General features: G+C 41.5%; 1 protein-coding gene across 1 annotated transcript in view; it reads left to right on the top strand.

Annotated features, from left to right (window-relative positions):
- CFAP58 (cilia and flagella associated protein 58) overlaps positions 1 to 15,667 on the top strand; it is a 702,265-nt gene that overhangs the window by 135,004 nt on the left and 551,594 nt on the right. Inside the window, exon 3 of the mRNA XM_078641175.1 lies at positions 9,288 to 9,436. Within this exon, the coding sequence (XP_078497301.1) occupies positions 9,288 to 9,436 (149 nt within the window). The remainder of the gene's footprint in view (positions 1 to 9,287; positions 9,437 to 15,667) is intronic.

The raw sequence follows: 15,667 nt of genomic DNA on the forward strand, positions 1-15,667 counted from the left end.
AGGCATTCAACTCCGCCAGACATTACAACATAGATACAATACAAAACACCGCAATCTAACACGCATAACCCTTTATACTCACTCTCGACCGATACTGCTGCTTTTTCTGTCTCACGTCATCCGGATCTTCTTCGGCGGGCTGTTCTTCCGATCATCGATTTCTATGGGCCTTGGGGTAAGCTAACCTGGCCTAGGTTACCGTCCTCAAGAAGGCAACCATCCTCTATAGCTACCAACTGAAAGGGCGAGATTTTGATCGATACCTTATATCTATTGATCCAAACCTCGATCTGGTCGACTGAACCTTTGTTGCCTGTCTAGGAGGAAAACAGTACACCCATCTGCAAGTTAGTTCACCCAATAAAGGACTCTACTCCCAAAGACCACGGACAACTTCTAGTTTTCAAAGGTTTATTGTAAAGAAATGATAAGCTGCAAATACAAACATCTCAGAATGAGATTCACGAGATACACAGGTCCAATTACATACATGTGCTCTCGAAAAGCTCTCAGACGAGCAACAGAAATCACTAACACAAGTTCTAAGAATAATAAAGCTATCAGCATAGACGCATATCTCTCCTTCATTTAGGTTGGAGGAAAACAAACACAGGTTAGGCGTCCCTACCCTGTTCTAGATGGTATCCCTACTTAACCAAATCCCAACCTAACAAAGGTGTCAGCAGTGAATGACCCCAAGGGAAGTCACTCACTCTAAGTCTCTTGGTGAAAACCTAAAGTTCTCCAGTCATGACCCCTCACTGCCTACCCATCCGCTCTCTAAAGGGTCCTCAGGTATCTGCTCTCACTCCACCCAGGGGTGCTGTCCCTAATACAAAACAGTCAACAACATTTGAGACGCCCCTTGCGAAACGCCTCTCACGTGGTGCAACTTCAGGCTTTTTCCATGATGCTTTGTATTGGGCCTCAGACGTTAGAGTTGACCTTGCTTCTCAGACTCTTCTCCGGCCCGCTGATACCCCTTAAACATTCCAGAACCCTCCTCCATGTCTGGGCCGTCTACTGAACAGACCTCTATTCATTCATTTATAATTGGATCCCCCCTTTCCTGTTGCAGACAGATATCTGCCGCCAAGAACCCAACTCTCATAGATTTCTAAAAGGCTTGCAACATTTCTCAGCCCAGACATGTACGTGTAAATCAACGTTAAAACATTTCAGGCCTACAATATTTCTCATTATGATTATAGCATTCAACTTCTTCATTTAATTAAAGCATGTTAATACTCTTATTCTATTATTTAGTAAACATTTCTATAAATCATGGCCCATTAATGCAATGACCAAAAACGTTAATATAATCTGTGTCGTGAAAAGAACCATTTTCCCTTTCCCTCCAGCTCTGGCCCTGAGGCCTACCACGTTCTGCGTTTAACCACATACCATCTTATTTATGTTTTAGCAGCTTCACGACATGGATTCAAAAATAATCACATCTAATAAAGTCATATAATGTCACACATTTCTGTATTAGTTCCACTTCTATTAAATCTCTACATTAGCTATACATTTTTGATATATTTGCAGATACTATTAGCACTCATGGCATTTCTCTTCATGATTTGTGCTTACTACAGGTAAGTGTGATGTACTCATACATTTAAATCAGTTTGCGCTCTCTCACCTCCTTGATCCTGTGATCTCACAGTATCAATTTCTCACTGCACTTGCCTCACCCTGGCGTCTGTCACACCTTCAACAAGGTGTCTTTCACTCCAAGCACCCACTTCAGCATGGGATGACTTATTAGCAGTGAGTTCTGGCACTGACACCCCTGCAAGTCTGTCTGTTAGTGACTACCTTCTAAGATGATGGGGCTAGCATGCAAATGCCCATGTGCTTCAGCAAGGACAAGGGGAACTAATCTATAAGAAGACAGTGCTAAATTTGAGACGGTGGCTGCCGATGGGGCCCACAGACACTTAATTATGGGAAACGACACTTATTTTTCCTCAGAAGATATTTTCTGCGTGCAAGAGAGAGAAAATCACTCAAACCGGAAATAAGGAGGAAAATACAGATGTAAAAACCGCCACAAAGTGAGAAAGAAGACATATGCTAGAGTGAGATAAAAGGGAAAGGGGTATCTGGTAATAGCGTCGCCTGCGGTTTTTTCAGCACAGCTTTGGCCACCGGCACTCATTATTTTACAAATTAGGCACTGTTAGAAGGTAAATACTTACCTGCAGTTCCAACCACAACAAATGTGAGAAGTAGAACTGTTTGGGGTAGTACTTGCCAGGAGGGTTTCTTTCTGTGGCTTTTCTCTATCCTCCTTTTCCTTCTCTCCTAGAGGAACATTTTCTTACTCCCCTCTTTCCTTTTGTCCCCTTTTCCAACATACATGCTTACCTATCCTCAGAACAATTTGTTAAAAATAACAATTGGCACAGCCCTCTTAAACCTTTGAATAAAATGGCGTTTTATCCGAAGAAAAAGTCAGTGTTATAAAACGCTTTCAGTTAGAGTTGAGAAAACGTACAAACTAAGAAGGCTAGGCGAATACTTATACACACCCAAGCGCAGGTTTCGATTAACTATTACTGTTAATGATATATATTCTTATTTGGTGCTAAGGACGGCCGTCTCTTTGGTGTTCATTCTGAATGCCAAAATCTGCTACAGGATGTGGCCAGACACCAATGTCCCACGTCGCGCGACCACAGATAGCCTTCCCTCCCCGTCCGAGGCACTGTGTCAAGTGGTGGCTGTAGAGAGGAGTCAGCAGAAGGTCCAAAGCGACACGACTGTTGTTGTGCAACTGGAATGCTTTTCAGTTGAATGCCAGCAAACTATATTCCTCAAACAGTAACTACAATCTAACTCTACATTGATCTTTTTAGCTCCGGTTTCCATTATGCTTGGAATCTGGTTTTGAAAGAATTTTCCAATCACAAGGTAGAAAAGAGGAGTCACATATTCGATAAAGCAGAACAAAATAGCTTTCGTTAGGCTGAGTGAAATATCATGAAATCAAGCAGTATAAAAGAATATGTTATGTTTTAGAAGTATGCAGGCCAAGTATATGTGTAACTCCTACTTCCCATGTTCTGAAGCCAGTGCAATTGTGCAAGTGACCTGCACATAGAGACCTGCCTCTCAGAGTGACTTCTGTGGCACTTTGGGAAATAAATGCCTTTTCTTCTAACAAAAACCATGTGGTTAGCAGGCTGCATCTACACCAGAGCTCAAAACACTAAAGGGGCTATTTACAAACAGTATAATGGAGTACATTTAGTGCTACTACAATAGCACTACTCACGTAGTACAAAATACTCTTCACTGACCTACCTGCCCAGACCTCCGTATCCACCGCCACTGTCATTTCTATGCAGGGATCGCCACATATATAAGCCTAGGTTTTACTAATAAATGCGAGAGGGTTGAGGGAGTGGCTTGAAAAAGAGCAATACTTACTGCTAATTGGCATAGTTTTAGGGTGAGCTTAGAAGGGGTTTAAGCGGGAGTGCTAAGGAGGGGGTTTATGGAGCGATTAAAACGCAAAAGGGTAAGTCCAATGCTATTCAAAATCTGCACTTCTAAAACTTTTACAGTCAAAAAAGGTATCAAAAGCATTTTAAATGCATTTTAGCTCACACCTAAAGTAAATCCAGCATTACACATTGCCAACTGCTGGAACTGTAACGTCTTTCCACAGAAAATAAGAAGGTGGGACTATAAATAAAACTCCATGGGAAATAACGTTAACATAAATACATTATTCGACATTTAAAATGAATACATACATTTTATTTTATGTCAAAATATTATATGCAATTTACATATGAATATTGTTTTATTGTGTGGGTGAATAAAATGTTTAAATTGCAAAATAAATGTAATATAATTTTTAGTGAAAAACGAATACAAGTTAAGTATGTACATAACTTTCAAATTAGTTTGAATACATAATATAAGCATTTAATTGTAGCTGGGATTATTTTCAAATACATCTTCAAATAAAAAAATCATACTTTTAAATATATTTAAATTCAGGTTTTATACACTTTAAGATAATAGTTGTAGAATATGTTTTTAATTTGTTCTAGGTTTGAAAAAGATACAATTATTTTACATTAATAGTTAACATTAAATTTTTTTTTACGAAACTTGCTTTTCCCTACACTTTACTATAGGGAGATCTCTGCCCCGGTGGCGGAAACCTCTGCCGGCAAATGAAAAGCTACTAGTACTAAGTTTACAATCTAATATTTGGCTCCAACCTATGTTTTCAGGTGGTGGGATGTAAGTCTACATTTGGGAGAAACTTTACACTTGGAAAGAGTGACAAGGCAAAAGTAGTAAAGTTACATCAAAATGTAAGAGTACATTTATTGATGAGTAAATGTAAACAAGTACATTTTTCTTTGTGAATAGTCCACAGGTCTCCAGGGGAAAAGTATAGTGAGGGACACAGCAAAAGGATGGATTTCTTTAGAATAGAATGATCGTTTAATCCCACTCACTATATAGAAGATGTATTGAGTTGTGCCGTCAGGTGAGAGACATTTTTCTAGCACTGTGATTTTAACTTGTCTTCTGATATTTGTATTTTTGATTTTGCAACTCTGATTGCAGGATTACAAGTAACAGCATACCAAGGAAAAATCAGACCTTGATGAGCTTTTGACACCAAATATGGATGCGCTTCAGAGCTGGATCCAATGGTCTATTGTGTCAAAGGCAACTGACAGATTTACTAATATCAGTGCTCCAACGCCACTTCCATCTAATAGATGTCGAAGTTTGTTTTGTGCAGATAGTACCATTAACTTGGTACTGTGAGTGGGGCATACACTTCTTGGAATGGAAATAGCAGTTTTAAGTCCTCAGTCAGTTTTATAGTTATTTGAAAGCCAGTTTTCAGAAACCTTCTTTTGATAAGACAAAGGGGAGAAAGGATGGATGTTGCTTAGAGCATAAGGTTTGAGAAGGCTTTACTGCCACTGGAAAAATGCTCCATATGCCAGAGAATTATTAAAAAGAGAGGTGAATTGGTTTTTCAAGTAGGGAGAAAGCATAGTGAAGAATCTCGCCTGACAGATGTCACAAGGTGAGCCCGAGTGGCAACTGCCTCCAGAGCTGCCGTCAGTCAGTTATGAGTTATGTGCTTAACAACATGAAGGTGAGCATCAGAATTTCTGGCACCTTTAATGTTTGGATTGGGATCTGTTCAGGAAGCATTGTGTGGGTAGCTGACCCTGTTCTCCATCTAGCTCATTACCAAGGGTCCTCATGCCAGTGCGCCACAACCTTCCTCTCTAATTCCAGCGCTGGGTCATAGCTGTTAAACCAGTCAGGCCAAGAGGTGGGGGTCCTCCCCTGGGCCTCACAGGGCTAGATTTTAGGTGTGGAGGATTCCGACACTGGATCTTAGCTGGGAGGCTATCAGTAGGGGATACCCTCTTCCATGGCCTCATAACGCTGATCCATGGCTGGGATGCCCTGGAAAGAGGGGTCCATTCCCAATCAGATGCAGGGCTGCCAGCTTTCTCTGACATAAAATACGGGGCAAGTGTATATAATGTATTTCGAATAATTTGGAGAAGTGCAACACCATTGATACATTTTTGTCCCGTATTTTTTGGTTCTCCCGTTTGAAATCCACACCTGAAAGTACAGAATTTTTAGCCTCTACCTGTTTTTATATATGTCCTGATTTGAGAATAACAGCCATGGCGATAACATACTGAACAGTTGGTAGCCCTAGGCAGATGGCATATATCGAAGAGCTGAAAGTTGTGTGGTGTCTTTGTCAGCAAAACATACCTACCATTTGTTCATATTTCGTTATTTTGGAAATATCTAAATTTGTCACTTTAAAAAGTGTTTATGTAAAATCATCTTGACTATTTTCTAACCCTGCAATTCTTCGATATTTGCTCTCATTCTAATTTAAGAATAGTTAGGACTTTTAAAGTAATTTCCGATTGTATTTTCTGTTTTTGCATTTTTGTTTCAATTGGAAGAAATACCAGATTTTGGCAGTTTGTCCCTCTTATCACCTTTAATGCAAAAATACTGACTATGGCGGTAAAATCATCATCGGATGGCAATCCTTGGTGAAAGTGTTGCCCTGGACTGCACTTGCAATGGGAAGTCCTGTGAATAGCATTGGAAAATTGTGTCTCTCTAAGGCCGTGCCGTCTCTTTGGACCAGTGAAGGACTGGACCATGGCAGTGAGACCAAAGGGTCCCTTTCTTGAGTTCCCCAGTGCTGGACCATGGTTGCAAGGTCCAAGAAAAGGATGCCCTTCCCTAGGACCTCGGATGGCAAACTATTTGCGAGGGCCAAGGGAGTGGAGCCTCCTTGCCTGTGCACTGAATGGATAGTCCAGGGGTGCGTAGACCAGTTCCCTTGACTTTGCAGCACTAGACCATGGCTATGAGCGCCGGGGAAAGAGGTGGTCCTGTTCAGCACGCGATATGCGTTTTAAAAAAATTACCATCATGCTTTTGTGAGTGCTGTGTTGGCCTGCTCCCTGCTGCCTCTGACCTGGGCGGTGATAAGCACTGAACCTGTTCTTTACAACCTATTGCAACCTAAGTTACTCCAAGGGCTTGTTGACTTTCCCCCTGTTCACGAAATCTCAAGGACATCAAAGATTTTGTTCGCACTAACGACTGCTGCTTGGCTCTGCTGATCCAGAATCTGGTTTGCCTGACTTGCCCTCAACCAGTCCTGGGCCTTGGCAGAGTGTTGGCACCCACTGTTGGGCATCCACATGCATCGGCTTGGTGCACTGATCAAGTACTGCCTTGTCTGCCTGCTCGAGTGAATACCATTGTGTTTGTCAACTCTGCCAAAGCCACAGCACCTGAAGGCAGTCCCAGTGCACTCTGCACGAATATAGGAAAGGCGGATGTCTGCCTCTGCGACTCCAATCACTGCATTGTATCCTGCAAGGGAAAACTCCAGCAATTTGTGTCCCAGTCCTGAGGCTAACGGCACCACTACAATCCTCCGAGAAAGGTACTGTGCACTCCGGGACTTACGAGGTCCCTGCTGCCCACCAGTGCTCTTGCTGGTGGCCCCGGACGGAGCGAGTAAAACAGTCTCCCACAAACTTGACATTGTATTTGAACTCTAGTAACTTTGGAAGCATTGCTTCGCACTGACCCTGGGAGAAAGTCTGATCCGACCCATGGTGTGGATCGCTGTCATTTGCTCAGCGTAACCGTAAAGAACCTGCTGGAAGCGCCAGGGCACTTTCAGCATTGTACATTCTTGAAGTATTCCTAACTTGAGATGCTTTCTTCGGATTCCTATTGTTTTTATCTTGTTTTGAAGAGTAAAAGAGATACTATTATCATACAACATTGTCAATTCTTTTTTGTGGTGTTTTGACTGTGTTGCGATAGCCACATATGCACAACTGCTTTACTCATTGCCTCTTATGTGACGCCTGACTGCTGTGTGCCAAGCTACCAGAGGGTGAGCACGGGCTGATTCAAGTTTGTGACTGACTACACTGACTAGAATTGCGGTCCCTACTTGGACAGGGCGCATACCTATGCCAACTAGAGTCCTGATTTCTAACACCATTATAGATGGGCAGATTCTTTCTCAGTGGAATCAGTAAAACTGTTAAAAACACGCTTGTACTTATTGCAATAAAAAAGCTTCACATTTTGTTTAAGATTTCAATCTTTTTAGGTCTCTATTACAGACATCAGCTGTCTGTTATTAACAGACCTAATGTATTGCCAGACATAATCTATCTAATACTTTAACATATACTTAGAGTTGGCTTTGGGTCACCCCTCTTCAAACCATCTGATGTATGTGTTCTCTCATTAGCTTAAGAGATTATCAATCACATTTTACTGCAACCTACTTTCTCACCTCATTGCAATTACTTTGAGTAGGCTTTGTGGAATGTGTACTTTAAACCATGCACTTTTCGTGGTCTTAGTCTTGCATCAACTGGTTTGAAACATTGTCAGTCACATCTTTGATCAACCCACAGGCATTTTGCTCTCTCGCTTCACTGTATTGGTTATGTCTGTGTATTTTGCCTTCTTTGTAGTCCATCCATTCCATTGAATGAGGAATGTTTTGTCGCTTACATCTCCCTCTTTCCCTGCTTACTGCTGCTGTCCTCCCACAGCTCAGCCTTCACCCTCTTTCTTTTCACGTGTCCAGTGCTCTCCCAACCCTTCCATCTCCATATCCCCCACCTTGTTTTTGTTTTATTTTTAATTAGAGTTGTGCAACTCCATACTGGATGTTTACTTAGAATTATGTGTGTGGATTTCTGCGTATAAGTCTTTATTTACCATTCAAAAATGGCTTTCAGCCATCTTGGAATGCTTAATTAATAATTATTGGTGTCCATCTTGTAGTGGTTTTTCTCCTAAAATATAACAAAAACCATTGAAATGTAGTTGATGTGTGGGCAGATGCAAGTATGTTCATTTATGCGGCCAGTCTTCAATAGTTTGTGCCGTAAACCATAGCAAAAGCAAACAAACCCTGGCAATGCCATTAACTGTGCGCCCTGCTGTCACAGACCAGACCTATTGGCTTTAACAGTGGTTGTTTTGAATTTTTTTTTTTTACACAGAGATCGTCAGTTTACCAACCAGAACTTGGTAATTATAGTGTTAAAAACTTCTGTGTGAGTTTTCAGAGGGGGTTTTCTTGGCAGAGCTATCTTGTTAGTACTTGGTGCCAGAAGTATTTGCATCCCAAACCCCCACACTCCTCTCAAAAGCTTTCCTGTACAGCTGCAGACTCTCGTCGGTGGCCAGGAAGCCATTAACATGTTACTTTGAAAATCAGATTGTCAAATTGTATCACCACTGTGTATAATTCCAGTTAATGCACTGAGTGCACGCAGCCTGATAAGTATTAAATCTGAATGATCTGAATACTAATGCAGGCTTCTGTGGAAGTGCGCTTCATTGGAGAGAGAACCGAAAGCAATATTGTAAAATAAAAAAGGAAAGAAAATGAGCGAAGTGCTGGAGGAACATGATTTCGATATATGACGTCCAGCCTACAGCATCATCAATGGGTGTGAAATACTGTGACATTTAGAATGCTGGGTGTCTTACCACCCTGTCACAGCAGCCTAATCCTGCAAAAATATATGTTTTGAACTTTCTGTTACCGCAGCTTTAAACGTTTTATCTCTTTACATCTTTTCTCTCTTAGGACAGTTAATAAGGCAGATGTTTTGCTCACATTGGATGTTATGTAAAATTCTGTGGCGCAAGCTATTTTTTATTTATTATGATGCACATTCTCATTTATGCATTAGGAGATTGAAAAAGCGTGGAAGATGGTGGATAGTGCGTACGAGAAGGAACAGAAAGCAAAGGAAACAATCCAAGTGCTGAAAGAAGAAATAAATAATCTAACAAAACTAGTGCACCAGGGATCCGGACTGCCAATTGGACAAGACGATGGGTAGGTGGAATCCTATGTGTTTTTCGGTATGTAGTTGTTATATGCATTTTTGACAAGCCAGGCGTAGATACAAAACAACAACGTGACCTTGATTCGATGGCATGATAAGTACAACAGCCAACCTCCAAACGTGCCTGCTTACATCCAATCAGAGTCGCCCTGCTCTTCTCTGACCGCTATATGTAGGTTTACATCATGGGTTCCATCAGAGCTGATCGAACGGCCTTTTTTCCAAGTGTTCTCTAAACATTATGCCAGACCATACTTGTTGGATATACACCTTTTGTTGGACACTCCTGAAATACATATTTTGTGTATAAAGCTGTGTGGAATTCCTTGGAAGCAGAGCGTTTGTCCGGCTGGGCCAAATGGTTAGTGATAGGTTTACTACATTCAAAAGCTTACTTCTTGGGTTCTTAATAAAGAGTTGTGGGTTTATGTGTGCAAGCATGTACTATTATTTACACCTCTCCTATCCCATTTTTATCAGGCATGAGATTTCATAATCGCATTTCTCTGGACAATGTTTAAAGGTTGGACAGTATAAAAGGGGCTAAAGGAACTGAAGAAATATGCTATTAATATTGTTGTTAATGTTTGCATTGTTTTTCCTAATGGCTGTATGGGGGCGAGTCATCAACAGAGTAAAGTACGCCTTCGGGTAACCAGGTGCTTTACAAGTGCTTCTTCATTCATGCATTCATTCATTCATTCATAGGACAGAGGGCAAACCCATGGTTGGGCGAGAACTCAAGAACATTACAAAAGTGATGAAGAGAGTGTTCTACATGTGGGCTGGAGACAAAGGGAACTTGAGGGCGCTTAAAGACGGAAGGGGCACAGGCATCGTCAGTGCATCAGGAGCAGTGGCACTGGGGTCCAGCAGTCTGAGGGGACCGCCGATTATTATGGGTGTTTTCCCATAATATTCCCCAGGAGGGTTGGGGCCTATTGCCTTTGGTTCCATCAGGGGCCATCATACTCCTGCCATCCAACCATAGCTGCTGTATCTAGGACAATAGGTGCTCATTGAAGATGCTGGTTATATGTTCCTTTTTTGGATTTAAGAAAAATGGTGCAAGCCTAATGCATGATGGGATGCTGTGGAATAACTGTCTTCCTGTAATATGCACAACTTGTCCTACTGTAGGCATGCTGCATCCAACGAGTTACTCAACACATGCAATGGTTACTTGAAAAGATGTCCTGACTGCATTTGAATGAAATTGGCAAGGTTTTGAGATGTTGTGATCACACCTGATCACAACTGCTTACAACCAGCTCAACAGCAGACACCTTGTGGAAGTTGGTTTTTGGAAGGTAGTCCTTGATACTTGGGCAAAGTAATCGACTTGGAGCTCCAACTAATTATTTTCAGTGACTTATAATAGTTGAAAAAAGTCAACAGATTACAGTTATAGTGATCATGGTGGTGAAAAAAAGCTCTTGGTATGAAACTGGAATTATTTTAGGTTGCTTTTTAGCTTTAGACTGGTCTTCTGTCACAGATAAAGAGAAAGTAGAAATCAGTACCTTGATGCATGCTAAAGACCGTAAGAACTTTGTTTTTTAACACTGTTATACAGTTTTCCCTCAAATATCCTATTCCCTTTTATCTTCACCCTTGTTCATCTTCTTTGTTATTTTTATTTATGGTAGTATCATCTTAATGATTTTCTGATTTCTGAGTATGACTGTGTCGACTATTTACCATTCTCGGGTCTTTTATTCATTTCCTAGGTCTTTTCTTTAAATCTCGGGCTTGGGATATTCCATTTTATGGTTTTTAAACGAACCTTTGTATTTTGGGGTAAGATTTAGAGATTTCAGTGTGAAGTAAAATTACAATTAAAAATACAAATATGCTAATCAAACTTTACATCTCCTGCACGAATCCACCATCTGATTTGTAAAAATACAGCGTCTTTCCTATAATTAAAGTAATCGAGCTTAGAGTTACTGTGATCCTATCAGTAATGTTTCCACAGTGCTAGTGGTCATTTGAATGATACCTTAAAATGTATCATTAGAACGAAAGAAAAGTAACATCCTGCTGTTGTATCTGGTCCTTTCACAAGTAATCCTCTTTCTAATTCTTTTATGTTTCAGGTAGACAGAATCTACAAGGTGCTCTGTGCCAAAAGCAAAAATTAAACTAAGAATGCTCAACTGTCTTTAAGTTTTCGGTTATTTTTTATTTTCTGTTGTTAACCACAATTACATATTAACTATATTCTATGAAGTTTCTCCAGAATTCCTTCCAGGCCCTTAGCACTCCCAAGAGACAGTAAATACCCACTGAGTGCTGGTCCATGACTAACATTTTTCACTGTGTGATGAGGTTTTCAAATCTATATGGATTTCTAATTGGAGTTGATGTGGAGGATCCCTGTTAGACTTTTGCTCTTAATGTCTCCCTTCAGAGACTCTATAGCTTACATAAACCTCCGAAGGTATTTGTGCCTGCAACAGTATGTCACGCCTCATAAATCATTTATTTATTCCTTTGAGTGTGTTCATAAGCAGTCGTTTGAGAATATGGGTGGCTGATGAAGAAAGGGCTCCAATTAAAAACGCTGTCAAGCCCAGATCATCGTTCTTGTGCCACAGGATTCTGGTAATTCTTTTCAGGTGATTTGTGGTGTTTCTATCATAAAGCCTCTCCATCATTGCCCTTTTCCTCGCCTCCTCTTTCAGTTGTTTGAAGGAAAGAGACTAGGGCATGCAAAACTCATGGAATTTCACCCTGGGAAATGCAAACATTCACCCCCAGTCACAAAGATCTGGGTTTAATCCATCATTTTTTTGCTCCCCATGCCACCCCATGTTTGTACCCAGCCATATGCAAACTAGTCTTGACCCTGCTCCTCATGAAAATAGTACAGCCCGAACTGACAAGCAAGGTCCTCCCTGGACCGGTAACAAGCATCCTGGGACTGGTTTCGGGGCATTACCCCTCATCAGACATGCAAGCTTGAATCTAGTGGTGCAGTGAACTCGGACCCACATCTGGGCATACCCTTTCAACTTAGGGCACCAAAAGTGAAAAGAACAAATGATGGACGGAATGCTGAACAATACAAACATTCAAACTCAGTTACAAAGATCTGGGTTTAATCAATCATTCTTTTGCTCACCACTCCACCCCAGCTTTCACCCAGCCATACGCAAATCAGTTTTGACCCTGCTCCTCATGAGAACAGTACAGCCCCATCTGCCAAGCCACGTCCTCCCTGGACTGAAAAGAAGCATCCTGGGACCAGTTTCGGGGCATCACCCCTCATCAGCCAGGCTAGCTTAAATCCAGTGGCGCAGTGAGCACGGGACCCACTTCTGGGCATACCCTTTCCACTTAGTGCAACAAACGCAAAAAGGAACACATTTTGGACGGAAGGCTGAACAATGCAAACATTCACCACAGTCACAAAGATCTGGGTTTACTCCATCATTCTTTTGCTCACCATACCACCCCAGTTTGGACCAAACCAAGGACCTGGCCTCGCAGTTCGTGCTGGACTGTTCCCATGGGGAGCAGGGCCAAGACTGATTTGCACATGGCTGGGTGTAAACTGGAATGGCATGGGGAGCAAAAAAACAGTGGATTCAGGCCGAGATCTCTGTACTGGGGTGAGTGTAGAGCATTGTTCAGCATTCTGTCCATCAATTGTTCTTTTTATAATTATAATCCTGAGTGGGGTGGTGTGTCCAGACGTGGGTCCCATGCTCTCCATGCCACTGGAGTCAAGCCAGCCTGGCTGATGATGAAACCCTGAAACCTGTCCCAGGATATTCATTTCCGGTCGAAGGAGGACCTGGCCTGGCAGTTTGGGCTGGGCTGTTCCCATAAGGAGCAGGGTCAAGACTGATTTGCATTTGGCTGGGTTTAAACTGGAATGACATGGGGAACAAAAAACAATGGATTTAGGCCCAGATCGCTGTACTGGGGTGATTGTTTGGCATTGTTCAGGATTCTGTCCATCAATTGATGTTTTTACATTTGTCATACTGAGTGGGACGGGTATGCCCAGACGTGGGTCCCATGCTCTGCATGCCACTGGAGTCAAGCTTGCCTGGCTGATGAGGGGTGAACCCCTGAAATTGGTCCCAGGATGCTTTTTTCTGGTCCAGGGAGGACCTGGCTGGTCAGTTCGGGTTGCACTGTTCCCACGGGGAGCAGGGTCAAGACTGATTTGCCTATGGCTGGGTTTCAACTGGAATGGCATGGGAAGCAAAAAAAAGATGGATTTATGCCCAGATCTCTGTACTGGCGTGAATGTTTGATATTGTTCAGCTTTCTGACCATCGGTTGTTTTTCTTGCACAGATTAATTCATTCTGATCTCACCATCAGAGCTTGTTTCTGGTATGAAGAACTTTTTGTTCAGAGAATACCACTGAAAGAGTTTAATGAGTTCAAAATACAACATTCAACATTCAACGGCAATTAAAGCCATACCAGTTGTATTAAGGACAACATCTGATTGAACCATAACAGTTGTGTATAGGACATCATGCTTTTGATGTTTCACAAGTCTCCGCTTAAAGAAAGTGCCTTGTACATTTTCTATGGCCTTGCCACCTCTGACCCGGCCTCATTATCAGTTGGTGGAAGACTCTTCCACAGTGGTGTCATGCTGTGCTGGATGCACTCAGGCTTCTCTTGAAGATGAGCACCACATCCCAAGCAGCATGTTATTTTCTATCCTTTCAGCTTTTAGTTACAGAGCAGTCAAGCCTGAGACAGTTGCTGATTTACTTGTGATAAATTGTGAACAAGTGATAGATTCTGGTCATGGAAGAATACATTACCTAATGATTTGACTAATTGAATGACTTTTTGTTTGCTTGTGTAAGGACGCATTACGACCAAAAACTCGGTGGGTTATATAGTTCCCAGACTCTTCTCATTCTAACTTGACAGACTCGTATTCAGATATAAATGGATCCCCGAAATCAGTTTTCAATATAAAACTGAAGAAATCATTGACATATTTACCAGTGTGATCACTTTTGGCTCTCTGCAATTCAACTGATGAGTATTTTTTTATGGATGCTACTTTTTTTAAATCCTCACAACCTCTTATATATGCATTCCACCAGATAGAAGGGGTTCTTGATCTCTCTTTTTCAGCAAAGTTAATGGTTGTTTTTTCAGAGGTGTCCTCTTGTTCAGTATGATCGCTCTGTTATGTTGAATTACTTATTACTAACGTGCACCAGAAACCAGACCATATTGCAACATACAAAACCACATTCCAATGGTTAGCAAAAGCAAGTCCTTTTTGTCCTTCCCTGTAAGAGGCTAGGGCATGGATCTCCCACCTTTTCTATAATAGGAGCTACTTCTGTTCAGTGAAAATCCAAGCTAATAATGCAAATCATGAACGTTACAGTGACCACTTCAGACAAGATTCTATTAGTGGCCATTGCATGCATTATTACAAGCTGTGACCACCTGAGTGCACCAGGCAAGGTCACTCGCCAGCAAAATTGTGAAAAAACCTCTATGAGTTTCAATTTTCAATGCTTCTGAATGACTTTGCAGTCATTTACACAGTGCCGCCTGTCACCTAGGGCCATTAACAAGGCTGCCCAAAGCAGCATGAATTAGCATTTTTTTTTTCTCCAAATGTCAGCTTATCACTTCCAAAAGTACACATATTTTAGTTTTACATTAATCCTTTCAATTTTGGAAACTTAACCAATTCAACCAAAGAAAATATTTTCTTTTAATAGGTTGGGCTGCTCATTTGGGGAGCTACTCACATGTAGTTCACAGACAGAAAGAGAGTTGCCAATAGCTGCTTGCAGTAGAACCCATGTTCTATTTGCTGTCGAAAACCATCCCTTAGCCGCTAGAGTTCTTTTCCCTATTCAAACTCCGGCTAACCCTGTGAATGTGCTGAATAAAACAGCTATTAAGACTAGGGTCTGGTCTAAACTGGATGTTTCGATGCTAAACCCCCAACTTTTACACACAAAACCTGTTTTAATGGAGAAGACTGATCATCATCTGAAACTCATTGACAGTTGGGTTGTTAAATCAATGGACGCCATCCTGCCACTCTCCTCATTGTACCCAGCAAGAGCTATTCTGCCTGCTCCATAGTTTAATTAATGAATTTGAGCAGGAAAAAAATACTTCAAGAGACTTGAGAGACTTTGGAGAAAGTCTTATGCTGAAGATGCCAAAAAGAAATATAAATCAGCAATTAAAAAATATTATAAACTA

Source organism: Lissotriton helveticus, chromosome 5_1 (genome assembly GCF_964261635.1).
Source record: "Lissotriton helveticus chromosome 5_1, aLisHel1.1, whole genome shotgun sequence".
In the NCBI taxonomy this organism is placed as follows: Eukaryota; Metazoa; Chordata; class Amphibia; order Caudata; family Salamandridae; genus Lissotriton; species Lissotriton helveticus.